Consider the following 18,789-nt stretch of genomic DNA (forward strand, 5'->3'; position numbering starts at 1 on the left):
CCCTCCATCGTGGATATGGCTCTGCCGCCCTTCTTCGTCCCGGGTCGCCCAGGCCCGCCGCCTCCGCAGCCGCCGCCTCCCGCTCCCTTCGGCTGTCCGCCACCGCCGCTGCCCTCCCCGGCTTTCCCACCGCCTCTTCCCCAGCGGCCCGGCCCCTTTCCGGGGGCCTCCGCCCCCTTCCTCCAGCCCCCGCTGGCTCTGCAGCCCCGGGCCCCCGGGGAAGCCTCTCGCGGCGGCGGCGGTAACGGTGGTGCCGTCTTCTACCCGGTGCCGCCACCGCCGCTGCCCCCGCCGCCGCCCCAGTGCCGGCCCTTCCCGGGAACCGACGGTGGCGAGCGGCTACGGCCGCCGCCGCCAGGCCCGGGGCCGCCCTGGAGCCCGCACTGGCCTGAGGCGCCGCCGCCGTCCGACGTACTCGGGGACGCGGCCCTGCAGCGCCTGCGCGACCGGCAGTGGCTAGAGGCGGTGTTCGGAACCCCGCGGCGGGCCGGCTGCCCGCTGCCTCCGCGCGCGCCCGCCGGGCCCAGCCTGGGCGAAGTGCGCGCGCGGTTGCGCGGGGCTCTGCGCCTGGTGCGGCGGCTGCGCGACCTGGGCCAGGCACTGCGCGAGGCCGAGGCCGATGGCGCCGCCTGGGTACTGCTGCATGCCCAGGCCGCGCCGCTGCGCGCCCAACTGGCCGAAAGACTACAGCTGCTGACCCAGGCCGCCTATGTGGGTGAGGCGCGGCGGAGGTTGGAGAGGGTCCGGCGCCGCCGGCTGCGGCTTCGCGAGAGGGCCCGGGAACGCGAAGCTGAGCGGGAGGCTGAGGCCGCGCGAGCAGCGGAGCGCGAGCAGGAGATTGACCTTTGGAGGGTCAAGTGCGTGCAGAAGGTGGAGGAGAAGAAGCGGGTAAGAGCAGCAGATGCTCAGGGGCTGGAGGTAGTGATGTTTTGGAACCTGAAGGGCCGTGAGGCTTTGCGCTGTCGTTTCCCATGTTTAAGCCTCCTTTTCCTCATCCGTAAAATAAAAAGATAGCCAGGCTTTCCGACCTCATATCTTCATGATGATTGCGTGTAAATGACGCATGGTACAAAACACAAGCGCTCTAGGTGCACTGCGAGTCCTGTAAACACAAAGTATAGGATTACACAGTGGCGTTGCAGGGATGACAGACGTCCTGTCTCCTACTACAGTGTTCTGTCCACTTAACATTCAAGGCGAACAGAAATCTGGGTCCTTGTTTCTTGTATTGGTCTGCTGATTTTAATACAAAATATAGAGCACTTGGTGCCTTACCCTAATTGGCTGGTGCAGCAGTAGTGATGACTTGCCCCAGGAATTTTAATCCACATATCCCCAGGTTTAACAGTGGTGTTTTTGAGCACTTGCTGCATACTAGACACTATGCTAAAGCCCTTGCATATACCAGATCTTTAATCCCTGTAACAACCCTGAGAGGTAAATTGTATTCTCGCCATTTTACAGATTAGGAAATTGAGGCATAGAGAAACTAACTTGCCAACAATCACACAACTGGTTTGTAACCGTTTTACTCCTGATTTGAGCCCAGGTTGGCTGATTCCAAAGCCTGTTGATCTTAGGTAGGGGCCAGGGTGAAAATGGAAATTGGTCAGATGGCTGTCGAAGGCATTCTTATTATTTATGAGTGTCTCGAGGTGCTTCCCCCTTCCCTTCACTCTGTACAACCGGCTAAGGTTTCCTCCCTCCTCATCCTCCTTGTGTGTGTTACTGCCCTAGAATCTGCTATAACCCCCCCCCCGAAATGTGATGGCAAGCTTTGTTTTCATACCTCCAGTGCTTTAAAGAGTAATACTTGGAGGCAACACCATAATCTAAGGAAGTTTGCATCAGTTCTACAGGCATTTAGTAAGGACCCATTATGTGCCAGACCCGGTGCTGGTGATAGGGATGAATAGGATATAGTGCTTGTCCTCGAGGGGCTTAGAGCCTCATGGGGACCGTGTCTATACAGCATGGTATGTGTTAGGGTTTCAGCTGTAGGTGCTGTAGGGACCCAGAGAAGGAATAACCAGTCCGTTGGGGGATGGTGTAAGGGATCATATGGATGATACTGTGACATCTGAACTGTGTCTTAAAGGAGATGTCAAAGCCGAGTGAAAGCAACAGGTGCAGTTCAGGCAGAGAGGGTAACAGAAGCATAAGAAGGAAACAGTATGGTGTGGTTGTAATGGTGGAATTACAGGCATTTATTTGATAGATGGGAAGAGAGCTTTAGGCAAAAGGATCTTTCTTACCATCCACAGTGAGGGGATTGGAGACCCAGTCCTGTGAGTGGTGGTTTGAAGAACCAGAGTCATTTTGTCTACAAGTGAACCAACTTGAGTAGGATAGGGTCTTCATTGTTTGAAAGGCTGTCATGTCAAAACATCCTAGGCACTTAACACTGGAGTACGTGCTACGTGTGTTGTGTGTCACTGACAGAATTGTAGAGTCCTGGCCCTTCCAACCCATTCCTTATCTTGCCTCCTAGTCTGAATCTTTGGGTCCAGGAGTCCACATTTTCTTTTAAGATTTCATTTATTTGAGAGAGACAGCGAGAGAGGGAACACAGGGGAGTGGGAGAGGGAGAAGTAGGCTTCCCTCTGAGCAGAGAGCCCGATGCAGGGCTCCATCCCAGGACCCTGGGATCATGACCTGAGCTAAAGGCAGACGCTTAACAGCTGAGCTACCCACGCACCCCCAGGAGTCTACATTTTTAAAAGAGAGCCCCAACTTAAAGTTGGTGCAGATGTTCCTTGGACCACACTTGAAGAAATTCCAAGGAAGAAGCAAAGATCAGCACCCACATAGAAACTGCAGAGAAGATAATCCCTCGGCTGGACCAGTATGGGAGAGGAGTTGTGTCCAGCTAGGAAATTGGGATTGGCGTCCGGTGGAAACTCTTAACCCTGCAACTGTCTGATCTGAAATCTCACTGCTAGGCAGCTGCTCTCTGCTGTAATGTTGTTCCTAATACTAGGTCTGTCTCATGGACTCTCTTTCCAGGAGCAGGAACTTAAAGCTGCTGCTGATGGTGTCTTATCTGAAGTGAGGAAAAAGCAAGCAGACACCAAAAGAATGGTGGACATTCTTCGGGCCTTGGAGAAATTGAGGAAACTCAGGAAAGAGGCAGCAGCAAGGAAAGGTAACCATGGCTTTGCATTTCCTCTTGTATTTATTCCTCTGTTGCCCTGCTCCTTCCCTTTCTTTACCCTCGCGCCCTCCGTCCCCCAAAAAGTTTGAAGGAAAAATATTTGATAATTTTTTATTTTCATCCAATAGAGTAATAAAGCTTGTCAGCAGTTCCTCAGAATTTTTGAAGCAGGAAGCCTCAGACTTTGTTTACCCCTTGGTTGACAAGGTTGAAAAGAGAGGCAGTTGTGGGAACCCAGTACACTGCCTTTCCCTTGACTCATGATTCCCACCCCAGGCATTCCTGACCACGCTTTTCTGAGTGAGGTTGGCATGGCTGGTCACCTTTGCCCATGTACCAAGGCAAAAGCTATCCTACCTTTACTAGGTGCGTCAGAAGGTGTTGAAATTTTGGTATGCTCCTTCAGATATGTTTTCAACCTGAAACATTGATATTTAAAGAGGTGTGAATGGTTGGACCGGGCAGGGAGTGCCTTGCAGACTGTATGGATGTACTCAGCTTACGTGCTTTTGGATCAGAAAACCTCAGTCATCTCCTCTTGCCTCTAGAGGGAGCACTGGTTTTCTAGAAGATCCCTAGTTGTGCTTTGAACATTTGCCTGTCTTAATCTTTGCTCTTGCCAGTCTATTTCTGTGGAGGGCCCTCAATTCCATCTTTTCCATTTTAAGCTCTCACTGTCCTCCAAAACTAAATACAGATGCAGAATTCTCTATCCTTCCTGATCTGGGCTGCGATGACCTCCTTCTCACTTGCACCTGGTTTGAACCACATGCTGCCTTATTTAGGAGGCTATAGGCCATTGATATTCACCAGGGATATTTGAGAATACACAAATTAGCAAATACCATGATAGCAAGTGACTTCCCCTGTGTGGTTTAAAATATAAATGAAACCTGTGAGTCAGACCCTTAATAAAGTTTCATTGGGATGTGACCATTGTGTATTCAGCCAAGCTCATTCACTAGCCGAATGGTTAGCTCCTGCATGCCAGCCTTCAGAGGGGCTGATTCAAATTCAGGCCTCAGAAGCAGATGACCCCACACATTCATGAGTCAAAGAGGAATTTGCATCTATGGTGTCTACCCTTATCTCTTCCTTGAGGAATGAAAACCTGAGGGCTATTATTTAATATTCTTCTACTTCATGTCCTCTGTAAGGTGAGTGGTCAGTAAACTTTTGCCAAGTAAATTTCCTAGCATAATTTCTCACTATTAGTCTTCCTCACTTTGGTCCAAAAGAAGGAGGAAATTTTGGAGGAATTGTGATCTGTAAAAATAAGCAGCCTCTGTGGAGTTAATGGACTTGAATGTAAAATGATTTGGTAACTAGCTGCTAGTTGCATTTCCTTCAAGGTGTGTGTACCTCCAGGTAAGGGCTGAGAGAATGAGGCTGGATATGTAAGCAGGGTCACACTGCAAACTGTCTTAGGGGCCAGACTAGACTTCTCACCTGTGCTTAAAGCTGAGGGGAACCATTGAAAGGTTTTAAGCATAAAGTGAAATGACAGCAGTGATCAGCGCTGGTGGAGCAGAGAACGGTTTGGAGCATCTAGGAGGGAGGGAGAAAAGAGAGACTGAGAAGGCTGTTTGGTAGTTTGGGCATAGATAATATGGGAGTGTGAACTAAGGGTCAGATGGTGACTTGGAGAAAAGTAAATGGCTTTTAAAAATATGAATAAAGGAGAAGGGGAATGTATAAGTAAATAACTTGGGGAACTCAGCAATGGGAGGAGGAACGATTTGGGGTTGGTGAGTTCAGTTTGGGGCGTGGTGAGTTTGAGGTGCCTGTGGTACATCCTGGATAAGAAGTCATCAGCATGCAGCCACAAGTAGGCATGACCTTAAGGCGGTTGTATAGTGCGAGGTGAGGGCCAAAAAGACAAAATCCTAGGGAATGTCAAAATCCAGATGGATAAAGGGGTGGCCACAAGAAAGGTCAGAGAGATAGAAGGAGAAGGTAGGTCCCCTCCCTCCTGAAAAGAGGCAGATGCTCAGATTGTGTTATCGTGGGCAGGTTACCAAAACGTCTCTTTGCCTTGGTTTCCTCATCTGTAAGAAGGGAATAATGATTGTACCTAAAGACTGAGGAACGTCATGGGAATTAGTGTGCAGTAGGTCATCGGTGAACTGTGCTCGGTGCATTTCAGCGGAATGGTACGGGTAGAAGCCAGACTAGGCTAGACTAAAGAAGGAATAGGAGGTAAGAAAATCAAACCGTGAGTTCAGCTTATTAAAAGTTTGCCTGTGAGGAAAGGAGAGAGCAAGATTGGTATCTGACAGTATAGAGGGGCGGGGTGGTAATCTTAGGGTCATGGGGGAAATTTGAACATGATTAATTGCCAAGCAAAGGAATGAGTAAAGAGAGAGGGTCAGAGAGAAGCAGGTGGGGTAGTTGATGGCTCAAGGCCCTGCAGGAGGTGGGGAGACTCTGATCCAGGTGGAGGGATTAACTTAGTGTAGAAGGATCCATCTTTTTTTTAAGGTTTTATTTATCCATGTATTTGACAGAGAGAGAGTACAAGCAAGGGGAGCAGCAGAGAGAGAAGGAGACATGGGGCTTTTGATCCCAGGACCCTGCGATCATGACCTGAACCAAAGGCAGACACTTAACTGACTGAGCCACCAGAAGGATCTATCTTCCACTGGAATGAAAATGAAGGAGACAAGGAAGGGTAGTAATGCAGATGAGTGAAATTGGGGGCTGAAAGTTAAGAGATTTCTGCCTACTAGCCTGTTTGCCCTGAGTTAGGTTCGATGGTTTGCTCAGAGACAGTAGAGAAGGAAGGCTTTAGGAGAGCAGTAAAGGTTTGAAATAACTGCTATGAAGAATGGTACAAGCCAGCTAGTGATCCGTGGGAGTATGGCTGTAGGGAGGGGCTGTGGGCGCAGCTAATATAGTTGAGCACGTGATCAGATGACTTCTCCCAGGAGCGCTCTGCAACTGGCGGGTGAGCACAGGGCTCCTGGGGTTTTGCTTTAAGAGTGACTACAAGTGTTGGTGAGGATGGGTAGAAGGGGGGTGGATTTGGATACATTCAGTTGGAGGTTTTAGTGAGGCCGACAGTCTCCAGGGAGAAGGAGATACGAGCACTGGGAGGGTAGAAAGTCCTAGTCAGAGAAGAGAAGAGTCGTGCTTAATAGGACTCCAGAGGTAGCAGGTGGTTTTCTCATCATGCCAAGATTCAAAGACTGGACAAGGCTGAAGGGAAAAGAAGAAGGCACTGGTATGTAGGAGCTGCAGGAACTGGAGGAGTGAGTGGGAGAGGCGGAGGGAACCTAAACCGTGTCAGGACATGGGGTCAAGAGAAAGACTGGGTGAGGATTGCCATTGCTGAGGGAATGTGTCATCGTGATCAGAGGTGATAAAGGTTGATGGAGGTGTGGGTTCGTGGTGCAGGCCCAGCAGCCTGAGATGGGAGCAAGCCACCATTCGTCATGGAGTCTGGGGGCACTTTGGGGCTGATGGAGTGTCTGTATTTTCGTTGTACTGGCAGATTTTAGTACTAGCTGGCCCTTTACAGAAAAAGTGTGCCAATTCCTGGTCTAAGTAAAGAAATTAAACAATCATGAAATTATTACGGAACAGGGTAATGACAACTTGAATTTCTCAGTGCTTAAGAATTTTGTGTGTATTTGGAAAATAGTTGGCAACTTAGTAGAAGATGGGTTTGAGTTGTAGAGTTTCCATAGTTGGGAATGAGTGATTGGAAACGTGTTCAAGCAAAGCAGTCATGAGAAAATGACCTGGAGAAACGTTAGCCTTGGAGGTGAGGATAGGAGAGCGAATTCCACAACACTTAGTGGCGATGGTTGAAGGAGAAAAGAGTCAGACCTCCAAAGGCCTTGATCAGCTCTTTTAGGAAGCAGTTTAGTACCACATTTAGGCCATCCTGGAAGTACTCATAAACATTTCTTCTCTTGAGGATTTATCTTACAGAAATAATCTGTAGAAGGAAAAAAGTAACCTGCCCAAGAGTATTGATTGTAATACTATATGATAATAGGACATTTGGAACAGCCTAAGTGTCCAGAAGTAGGGAGCTTGTTAAGTAAATTATGGTACATTGATTTGATGAAACAGATAGAGCCATTCAATAATTATAAAGACTGGAAAAGAATGCAGAGAATGGAAATGGAGATGTAGAAATTCCACATTATGTTAAACCAGGTGACAGTGCTAATAAACAAAAGTGACTGCAGGCTCAACGGGGAAGTAATGGTTGATTATGTTCGGTTCTGTTTCTTCCTTGTATCTGGTATTGTTAAGATGCTTCCATAATAGATACATTTGCCTTTAAAATCTTCGAGAACTAACAGGATGGCCCACACCCACATCATTCCAGGATGAATCACCAGCAGCTTCAGCAGCTTTTGTATCGCAGGGCCATGTGGCAGTGAGTGCACAACTGCGACCCACACAAGTGTTCATTAAATTTTAAAACATTTTCCTTATGAAATTTTTTAAAAGATTTTATTTATTTATTTATTTATTTATTTATTTATTTATTTGAGAGAGCACAAGCCAGGGGAGGAGCAGAAGGAGAGGGAGGAGCAGACTGTGTACTGAGTATGGAGACTGACTCGAGGCTTAATCTCATGATCCCGGGGTCCTGGGATCGAGCCCCACATCGGGCACCCTGCTCAGGGGGGAGAGTCTGCTGCTCCTGCTAATGCTTCCCCCTCTCGTTTTTCTCTCTCTCACACTCTCAAATGAATAAATAAAAAATCTTTAAAAAAAAAATTACACTCATGCACAAAAATAGAACCCTAAATAAGATACCCATAGTCAACTCTGATGCAGTTATCACAAGTAACAAAATTAATAATAATCCTTTCATATCACCTACTAACTAGTCTGTAATCAGATTTTCCCAATTGTGGCACTAGCCGTATTGCCTAAAATTAATAATAATCCTTTCATATCACCTACTAACTAGTCTGTAATCAGATTTTCCCAGTTGTGACACTAGTTGTATTCCCAATTGTGGCACTAGCTGACCTCACATTTAAATCAGGGTGACTAACCATCCCAGGTTTCCCAGGATGCTGGGCTTACAGTACTAAAACTGAGCAAACTGAAATATTTGGTCACCCTACACTACGCAGCAGACTGTGAGGTCAGTGTGGTTGGTTACGTATCTTTCTTCCTCATTATCCAACTGTGTTCTCCCAGAGCTTCAGACTCCGTCAGCCGGAGGATTATTTATTAGTTGGGTCTGGGAGCAATCAGAGTGAGGAAGTATAAGACAGATCCTCTCTTTAGTGACTCAGTGCCCAACCAAAGGATCAAAACCATTAGAAATAAATAAAATCAGGTTAAGTGCTATGATCCAGAGAGAGGAGTTAGGGAAAGTCAGCATGGGGTCAGATTAATTGGAGACTCAAGATCAAATTGAGCCTTGATGATTGGTTAGAATTTGCAGATTCATAATGTAAGTAGGACTTTGAGTCTTCTCATTAGAACACAGATTTTGTGATAAACAGTTCTATCTAAAATGCCATTTGCATCTCTGCCTAGGGGTCTGTCCTCCAGCCTCAGCAGATGAGACTTTTGAGCATCATCTTCAGAGACTAAGAAAACTCATTAAAAAACGCTCTGAATTATACGAAGCTGAAGAGAGAGCCCTCAGAGTCATGTTGGAAGGAGAACAAGAGGAAGAGAGGAAAAGAGAATTAGAAAAGAAACAGAGGAAAGAAAAAGAGAAAATTTTACTTCAGCAGCATGAAATTGAGTCCAAGTTATTTGGGGATCCAGGTAAGTTCCTCTGTAACCAGGGGAGAAAAGGAAAATACTCGATTGGCAGCTCTTTTTCCTCATGGATGATCTCAACCTACGCTAAGAGGTGGTAGGCAGCAAATGGGACCTATTTGAAATTCTAGATTTGAAATTTGAAAGATTTGAAATTTAAACTATATTGGAAATCATGGGTAAAGATTAAATATTTGATCACATTGTCATATTGTCATAGTCACAGGCTCAGTCAGCTTGCATTGAGAAATACACTCAAGATACGAAGCATGAGGATGTGGTAACATGCCTTTTCTTTTTCAGCTGAGTTCCCACTCGCTCACCTCTTGCAACCCTTCCGACAGTATTACCTCCAAGCCGAGCACTCCCTTCCAGCACTCATCCAGATAAGGTCAGAGGGGCACTCTCCATGTTGCCTTCCCCTTGGGTAGCAAGAAGCACTTGACGTGCTTGTGTTGTTGAGGTCTATTGCTTTATCTTTTTTTTTAAAGTTCTTTTGGGTTTATGTAAAGTTTCTAGGTTCTAAGGCATGTGTGGCATCCTTTAGTTCTCAGTCCTTGAGAAGCAGAAGTCTCTGTTTTAACAGGTGAAGAAACTGAGACTCAGGTTGTCATTTGCCCAACAGTTGTCTCATGCTGTAACTGTTGTATTGACAAGGAAGTATTGGCCTCCTTTTCCTAATTCTCTTCTGCTGCTAAACAGACCAAGGGAAGGAAACCCTCCCTGCCTCCTTGCCTGTGTTTAAGTCCCATGCCAGCTTGTGAGCTCTCTCAAAGCCAGGAGAGCTAGGAACAAGGAGTCTCATCTTAATCTGCAGTTACTAATGAGTTGGGTCAAGTTTTCAGCTCTCTGGGTCTCACTTTCCTCACCCACAAGATGCAAATGGTAGACTAGAATGTGGCTTTCAAACTTCAGCAGTAGCAAAGACAAATGAGAAATCCATTTGTAAAGTAGTTGGAATGAGTGGGTTCCATAGGCAGTTCAAATCTGTTATTGACTGGAAACACTTCCGTGTTTCCCAGAATATCTGCTTGGGGCTTAGGGGTCTCGAAAGCCTGGTTTGAAAACCACTGAACTAAGTGATCTCTCAGGTTCCTTCCAAAGCTCTAATGATGCTTTTTAGCATACCAAGCTTGTGTTCTGGAAAAAGCATATTTCTGGCGAATATGCAAGTTTTAGCTTTTAAACGTAAGTACAGTCGATTCTCATTCCCGTTAGCTATGTTCTATCAAGCTGCAGGTACTGAATTAGAGAATACTGGACTGCTGCCCCTCGAGGACATACACGGTTAGGTTCCTGTGAGCCTGAAATCACATTTTCATCAACCAGTCAATACATAACATCGTTTTATGTGGATTTCTTTTCAAAGACATCTTATTTAATATCTATTGTCGATTCATTCACATTGAACGCCTAGCTAACGGCATTGTAATTCCTGCCTCAACGTAGCTTCTCTGGCACACATGTATCCTCCGTAAGGCACACCCCAGCCTTCTCCTGCTAGCAGGCACTGCAGCAGTATACCTGGGGGCCGTCTTCAGTAGCGGAAGTACCAGCAAAAGCACAGATATGTGGGAATGTGGTACTAAAGAGACTACAGGAAGGACATTTGTTTACAGTATGAGGCTGAACACAAGAAGACAGTGTCACCTTATTCAGCCTCAGTTGGGAATTGCCTGTCAGGGACTCAGATTTTTCCCTATCTGTGCATGTTGGCAAGTGACCGCGAAAGCACCAGGAGTAATGATTGTGGGGCTACAAAGGAATTTTCGTGAGTAGGCAAATTTGCAAATACGGAACCTGCAGAGAATGAGGATCGACTGTATATTCATTATTTGGTTACCCATAAGATCGTAAGTTCTTCGCAGTTTTTTACCCTTTATATGTACATTTAAGAAATACGGTCTTCTGCATAACGCCTGGAAATCGAGTTCTGCGGTGGACTAGTGCATCAGTCATTTGAAAGCTAAGTCCTGAATATTTAGTTGCTGAACGTCTTGCTTGGAATAAAACCGAAATAAACAGTTGTTCTACAATGTTCTTATTAAGGCATGATTGGGATCAGTACCTGGTGCCATCCGATCACCCCAAAGGCAACTCCGTTCCCCAAGGATGGGTCCTTCCCCCGCTCCCCAGCAACGACATCTGGGCAACGGCCATTAAGCTGCATTAGTAAAGATGCTCCAGGACTGTGGTCCGGCCAAGGCTCTTTCCAGCTGTAACTACTAGTGATGCCACCGTCTTCTTGTGCTGTAGACTAAACCACAACCTCTAAACTCCGTGTGGCATTGCCTTACCCAGAAGTTGCGTTTTCCTTGCGTGTTCTGTCTTGGCCAGAGATGCCTCTTGAATCAGGAGATTAATATGGTTCTTCGGGAAAGGACCTAGGTGAACTGCGGTTTTTACCACAGGCAGTGGCCTTGGTTCACCAAATTTGCCTCTGTTTTGAAGGGGCTTGGTCCAGAGTGACTTGTTCATTTACTCCTAACTGCCTTGTGTGGTGATGGGTAAGTACACTCCATACACTCAACACAAGTGTGCACTGGGTAGACTTAGCAGCCTTCCCCCAGTACTGAGTGTGAAGGCAGGCTTGCCGTAAAACCTCCTTACCCTCCCTACCCAGAGAACGCTCTGACTTCTAGGAGAAAAGGTCAGAAAGGCCTCATCTCTGGTTTTGTGGATCCCACTTTCCGTGCAGCTTGAGAGGCTGCAGGCTGCAGGCTGGGCTGCCAGGAAAGCTCAGCAGCCTGGTCTGGTAGTCCTGAGAACTTGGAAAACCTGTACCCATATTGGACTGTGTTTTAGTGGATAATGGCTGCATTTTCCCCTGTGAGAATGAATCCTAACAAAAACACCTGTTTTTTAAGTTCCCCAGAATCCCCAATGATGGACATTTATTTCCCTGTGGGAGTGGGACTGTAAGCTCACTCAGTCACATCGTAGGGGCCGGTATAGCTGTGGAATTTTCTTAGAAATTCAAGCTTCCAAAAACACCCATGTACTTAAAGCTGGGAGGAAAGCAGACAAAAATAAAATCAAATTTATTTTTTTACGTTCATTAATAAATGCTATTGTGCCTGGAAGTGATTGATCGTATAACATGTCAGGGGTTTGTTTTGTTTTGCTCTTTGTCATCTGTTGTGTTATTTATATTTCCAAAAAGCTGAATAAATATCATTTTTATTTTTTATCTTGAGCCTTTGCCCCCAAATTTGTTGCCTTCCAAATCACTGCACACACTTTCACGTTGATGAAACGCATTTTCACTCCAAAATGCAAATTTGTCAGATAGACATTTGCTATAGGGAGGTGAACCTCAAGCCCCAGACTTTGTGGAATCCAACTCTGGGTAAGCAGGAAAGGACACCAACTTTGGAAATGATTTCATGTAGTTGGAAGTTCGGGGGGGTGGGTGCAAGATGCTAACATCTTTGTTCTTTTCCTGTTAATCTGCACTGTTAAATTTATATACTCTGCATTTCAGAGTTATCAGGTAGGACATGGGAGCCAGCACTCCAAAGCGTACGCCTAAGCTCATAAACCTTAAATCTAATGCGATTGGCCTCACATAACCCCATAGACCTGTGTGTCCTTTTGTTACGAATCTCCACCATTTGCTCTCTGATGAGATGCGAAGAGTAGAAATAGAAGATGAATTGTATGATGTGTTCAGTGTCCAGGCAGCCTTGTCACTAAGACATCTGCATTGATGGGAGCACGAGTGTGAAGCAGAGATTTCAGGAAAACTCGGCAGAACCCAAGGGGCATTTAACCCCAGGTGGAAAAAACCATTCCGTCTTTCCTCATTCAGCTTCTGCAAAATTTTAATAAAGTAAACATTTTTGTCGTTTGTTTGGTTTTGTTTTGTTAAGTTTTTCCTGGTTTATTGCCTTGTGTGGTGGTGGTGGTGGTGGTGGTAGCGGTAGCTACTGGTACTTTGTGGGTTTAGAAAGAAAGACATAGTGTCTTTAACAAATTGTACTACTGAGAATATGGACAGTGTCATTGTAATCTTTAACCACAGTCTTTTCTAATTTATTGTGGAAATTTTCCAACATTCAATAGTAAAGAGAACAGTATAATTTTTTCCCATCATCTCGCTTCAAATAACAGTCAACTTATAGCCAATCTTGTTTTAGCTACATCCCCACCCCTCTAGATTATTTTGAAGCAAATCCCAGACATTATATTCATAAGTATTTAGTATCCGTAGCTCTAAAAGATATTTTAAAAACTTAACCATAGTGCCATTATTGCGCTGGAGGAAATGACTTCTTAATATCATCAAATACCCAGTAAGTATTCAGATCTCCTTATCTCATAAATGTGTGGTTTGCACTTTGTTTAAATTAAGATCTAGATGCAATCCATATGTTGTTACTGGTTGGTGACGTCTCTTAACTGTCTGATGATCCATAGGTCTTCCTTACTTCTTCCTGTGTACTCTTGTACTGTCTCTCTCTTGCAATTTTTTCTCGAAGAAATTGGGTCATTTTTTCCTGAAGAGTTTCCAGTCTGGATTTTACTAATTGCATCCTTGTGGCAGCATGTTCCTCTGTTTCCATATTTCCTGTAATTTAGTGGTTAGGGCTGTATTGTCCAATAGGGTAGACCTGTATGTCTATTGGGCACTTGAAATTGAGAGTTTGAATTGAAATTGAGTTTGAATTGAGCTGCACAATTACATATATGGATCCCATGTTTCTATCAGACAGCACTCCTCAAGAGTGCACACATTTCTTTTTTTTTTTTTTTTTTTAAGATTTTATTTATTCATTCGACAGAGATAGAGACAGCCAGCGAGAGAGGGAACACAAGCAGGGGGAGTGGGAGAGGAAGAAGCAGGCTCATAGCAGAGGAGCCCGATGTGGGGCTCGATCCCATAACGCCAGGATCACGCCCTGAGCCGAAGGCAGACGCTTAACCGCTGTGCCACCCAGGCGCCCCGAGTGCACACATTTCTTTTTTTTTTTTTTTTTTTTTTTTTTTTTTTTTTTTTTTTTTTTATTTGACAGAGATAGAGACAGCCAGCGAGAGAGGGAACACAAGCAGGGAGAGGAAGAAGCAGGCTCCCAGCGGAGGAGCCTGATGTGGGGCTCGATCCCACAACGCCGGGATCACGCCCTGAGCTGAAGGCAGACGCCCAACCGCTATGCCACCCAGGCACCCCTCGAGTGCACACATTTCTTAACCACATATGGATTGGAATTTTCTGACAAGAGTATTTCATAGGCCCTATGAAATATTCTTTTTTTTTAAAGATTTTATTTACTTATTTGTCAGCACGTGCACCAGCAGGGGGAGCGGCAGGCAGAGGGAGAAGCAGGCTCCCTGCCGAGCAGGGAGCACGATGTGGGGCTCCATCCCAGGACTCCGGGATCATGACCTGATCTGAAGGCAGACGCTTAACCAACTGAGCCGCCCAGGCCCCAGCTGGAATACTTCTAAAAAGAGAAACATCCCGTCATCAACCATTTGGTTACCCTAGGGTACCATTTGTTTAGGAAAGGCAAGTAAGTCTTTCCTTTTTTTACTAGTTTTCAAAGTAATGAGCTGGTCCCCTAGCATCCTCCAAAGGTGACCAGTGAATTTTAAGTATCATCATGGACTCAGATCTCAACATATTTGTCTTCCAAACCATTGTTACTATTTTCTTCATCAATTGCCTCACCTTTCTTTGGTCAGTGGGAGCCCCTTTAACTCGGTTCCTGAGTTCCCACTCAATTCCATATTCTGTTCCAAGTTTGTCTTGGCCATTTCCTATCCTAAACCAGGAAGCAGTCATTTCTCCAGTGACCCCTGGTTCCTGTTCAGTGGAAAAGCAATTTATACACCACAGTCCGCATGATAGGGGTGGCCATTGTTCTTGCTGGTTCTTGTTAGTTGGTTTTTATGCTCTTCAGTCAGAACTAGGAATACGGTCCTATTGAGCCAGCAGACCTTTTCTAAGTCATGTCTTTTTTATACCTGTATTCTTTTTATATTGAACATAAATCAATGAAAATAGAGAAATAAATTCAAAGATTAACAAGAAATGTGTTGATTCGTCATGTCCTGTGTATAAGAATATTGTTCGTCCTATTTCCCAGTAGAGGAGACCCTGGATTGTGAGGTACAAAAAGCATTTAAGAAGTACAAGGAACATTAGAAAATGAAATAAAGAGATTAGTTACATGTTAGGTACTAAGAATGTTCAGCCCAAGTGGCTGAGTTTATGACATCAAAGGATTTGCTACAAGCCAAGGAACGTAATCACTCTAAACCCATTCATGTTCCTGTGTCCACGTGATTGGTGCAAGGGTGTATCAAGCAGCTTAGCTGGGATTATATCCTCCGTTGTAGCAATTTACTTCTACATGTTTTGTCCACAGGGAAGCTATCCTGGGAATCACAAGGTAAGTACAAAGTATGTCTTGTTCCATTCAAATAATAATATAGAATATATAGAAGGAATGGGAGTGCTATGAAGTATAAGCAGTGATACATTTTAGGGACTAGAGATTACATGAGGCATTTCCAACTAAATCTTTTTTTTTTCTTTTAATGCTTACAACCAATAAGCTATTCCTGTATAATTAACTGTTAACTTTTTGAGTAATCACTACACCAATGTGGGGCTCAAATGCATGCCCCCGAGATCAACAAGAGTCGTGTGCTCTCCTGACTGAGCCAGCCAGGCACCCCTAACTGTAAACAAATTTTGTGTGTGCCCATACAGTAGTTCTGACTTAGCACATCTGGCTATCTATGAAGAATTTGTTTCCAGTGTAGGTTCCATTTGCCCGTTGGAATAAACTGAGTTCCTCATAGTCTCTGAAGCAAGGGTCAGTCTTTGAGGCAGTTGGTGCTAGAATGCATAACTGTGCAGGGCAGTAGGCACCTGTCAACTTCAGTAACTCAATGCTGGCCGGGATACGGATACCAGGACTTGAACTGTGTTCCTGGGAAATTGTTTTTACCATTCACCAGGACGATATTAAATGCTGGAGACATAAAAAAGCGCAAAAAAGACATGATTCCTGCTCTCCTGGAGTTAGAATCTGAGTAGAGAAGCTTAATTATACAGACAATGAGTTATGATTGTGATATGTACTACAAAGAAAAAGTGGTTAGTCATGATTTCTGTTTCTATTGTTCAAATATTTATCAAATGCCTGTTAAGGCTCAGATTAATTTCCTAAGTACGAGGGCTATAATGGTGAGCAAAATACCAAATACTCCCTAATACAGGTTTTGAGGGGGATAGATTAATATCCAGTTAATTGATCCAACAATCATAAAAAAATGTGCTGAGTGCTTTGAAGGAAAGGTATGGTTCTGTAAGATTAGGCCTTTTTTTTTTTCTTCAAATTGAGTTCTGTAATGAATTTAGGTGAAATAGAAAATATGTATCATATAGTAGGGGTAAGAATTGTTATTCAGCTTACGTATGTCTATGTTACATCACAAAGTCAAATGTATTTCATATTATGGGTCACAATAAAAAAGAAATCTTAAAAGCCACTGTACTGGGTAGATCTATCCAAGTTTGGGGGTCAGATCAGGAAAAGCTTTTTTGAGGAAATAATGTTTCAGCTGAGCTGTGAAGAATAAAGCTTCATAAACTAGTGCAGAAGAGACAAGGAAGAAGAAGGTAGCAAAAATTTGGAATAGCATATGCAAAGGGCCTGTGTTGGGCCAAGAGACCAAGGCAATTGAAGACTCGTATCATCGTGGTAGAGTAAGACAGGAGGGCAGGTAGTAGGGGCTGGACACTGCAAGGCTTTGGAAGCCCTTGTCAGGAGTTTGGTTTTTATTCCGAGAGCAGCTGGAACCATTAGAGGCTTTTAAGCAAGAAACTGGCTTAGTTTGCTGTTTTGAAATGATTGCTTTTGTCCCAGTATATGAAACAATAATAATATTAGGGCGTAAGAGGATACATGGACACCAGTTGTCCAAGTAAGAGATAAGGGGGGCTTGGACTCCCATGTTAGTGGTGGAGGTAGCATGAAATGGCTGGATTCCAGAGATCTAAGAGAGAGAATGTGGCAGGGATTTGAGATGGGCAGTGGCGAAAGAGAAGAAAGTGTCGGGCGCGAGTCCTCAGTTTGTATACCTTAGACATCCCTGAGACAAGGAATCCTGGGGGAGGAACGGTTTGGGGGAGGGGAAGCTCAGGGGTTCACTTTGGGTATGTCGAGTCTGAGGCACCCTTGAGACAGTCTTGGGAGAGATGCCTTGCAGGCAGTTGTGTTCATGAGTTTGATCTCAGAGAAGACCTGGAGAATTTAGTATGTGAGTCGCTGGCACATAGATTATGGACACTACGGACAAGGATGAAGTCATTCAGACTACAGTGGAGATCTTTTAAAAACAGTACTAATGTCAGAGCCTGAGCTCCACGTAGACCAGTTCCCACAACCCCCACTTGCCTGCCTCTCACCCCTCGGCTCTGATGCAGCCAAACGGGCACAGACCCATGGAGAGGTCCTAGCAGCGTGCACAGACTGGCTTTGCCAATATCCCTACTCCCCCACCCTCAGCCCGCGCCTTCAGGTCCTTCAGGGCGTCCTCCAGCATCTACTGAATGGAGTCAGTATTCAGGGCCCTCCGCAGCTCTACCCCCACCTACCCCTTCCGTCTTACTGCCCGCTGCTTCCCAGCGCAAACTATCTGCTTGAGTCATGCAGCTGGTCTCCCCTCACTCTGTCCCGCCTCTGCTCCCTGGCTCAAGCTGCAGTTAGGCTCTCTGCTCTTTTTCCTGCACAGGCCATTTCCTGAACCTCAGGGTCCAGGTCAGGGTCCCATCCTTGCTGAAGCTTCCCCAACCCCCGTGAGGCCTAGAATACTTTATTTCCTTTGAAGGATTCCATCACGTCATGATCTGAGCCTCGTTTTCTGTTTAGCAGAGACGACTGTCGTTTTAGTGTATGTTCTAACTAGATCACGTCTTACACTGTAGCCCTTGCTATTCTAAAGAGAGGTGTTTCCAGAATCCTCAAACTCTTCAAGTACTCCAGAAACAAGTGTAGAGCTGAGTAGGGCGTATCTATTAGGATGCAGATGCTGGGTCAGAGGTAAGGGAGGAGGAGGGTGGCCTGTACCAGCTCAGTGGACAGGCAGTTCACACGTGGGTCTCAACAACACTGGTCCTCCCCCCGTAGCTCAGAATTCTACTGATAGCTGAAAATGTGAATCTGAGAATGCCGAAACTTGCTAACCTTCCTGTGTCCCCTACAACTCCCTATGCTTCAGAGGTCCCCTGTTGGAACAGGCTGATGGGGTGGATAACTTACTGGTCACACTGGGACTTGTCTGATCCTGTGGCATAAAGAGCCGCTCCCAGTGTGCTGGGAAACCATCTCCTGGCATGGGATGGAGAAGCCTCTTCAGTCTTACGTACAGTAAGACACAGACAAGAGTGGGCAGACAGTGATGAGGGAATTAAAGGATTTGCCCATCTGGCCTCATTTGACCTCTCTGCACTCAGATTACTTACTCTGCCTCTTCACATGATGTTCCCCTGTGGTCATGGGGATGACCCCAGTGACCCCTCTCAACAGGGCTTTGCAACATCCTGGTAGGGATGACATTGTATTAAGCCAGAGATACTCCCTGGTGGGGCTCCCTGATAAATCCTGATTGTTTGCAAAATGCCAGACTGTGGTCAGAATCTTTATTTAATCTGGTTTAGAATACATTAACAAATAAAATCCCTGGTTGTTGTGAATATTATTAAACTAGCAGATACATACTTGATCTTAGCCAAAAGGCCCGGAAGCTATGTGTGAATTAATTTTTAATTCTTAGATTTCAGCTTTAGTAGTAGATACTAATGCTAATTGACTTTCTCACCAACAGTGCAGGAGAGTTCCAGATGTCCACATCCTCATCAATCCTTAATATTG

The 18,789-nt window shown here is 45.4% G+C and overlaps 1 protein-coding gene across 1 annotated transcript; it reads left to right on the forward strand.

Annotated features, from left to right (window-relative positions):
* PDCD7 (programmed cell death 7) lies at positions 1–12,092 on the forward strand. Its single transcript, XM_008708680.2, has 5 exons — positions 1–888; positions 3,007–3,145; positions 8,672–8,908; positions 9,206–9,293; positions 10,952–12,092. The coding sequence occupies exons 1-5, from the start codon at positions 16–18 to the stop codon at positions 11,073–11,075; spliced, it is 1,461 nt and encodes a 486-aa protein (XP_008706902.2). The 5' UTR covers positions 1–15; the 3' UTR covers positions 11,076–12,092.
* Positions 12,093–18,789: the final 6,697 nt, after the last annotated feature.

The sequence above is a fragment of the Ursus maritimus genome, unplaced genomic scaffold, assembly GCF_017311325.1.
Source record: "Ursus maritimus isolate PB19 unplaced genomic scaffold, ASM1731132v1 scaffold_27, whole genome shotgun sequence".
Taxonomy (NCBI): Eukaryota; Metazoa; Chordata; class Mammalia; order Carnivora; family Ursidae; genus Ursus; species Ursus maritimus.

Bases quoted from the DNA above. Each gene is read 5' to 3' on its own strand.
- PDCD7 (XM_008708680.2), top strand. From the start codon at position 16: ATGGCTCTGCCGCCCTTCTTCGTCCCGGGTCGCCCAGGCCCGCCGCCT. The intron at 889-3,006 runs GTAAGAGCAGCA...CTCTCTTTCCAG, and splicing joins AGGTGGAGGAGAAGAAGCGG to GAGCAGGAACTTAAAGCTGC. The intron at 3,146-8,671 runs GTAACCATGGCT...ATCTCTGCCTAG, and splicing joins AGAGGCAGCAGCAAGGAAAG to GGGTCTGTCCTCCAGCCTCA.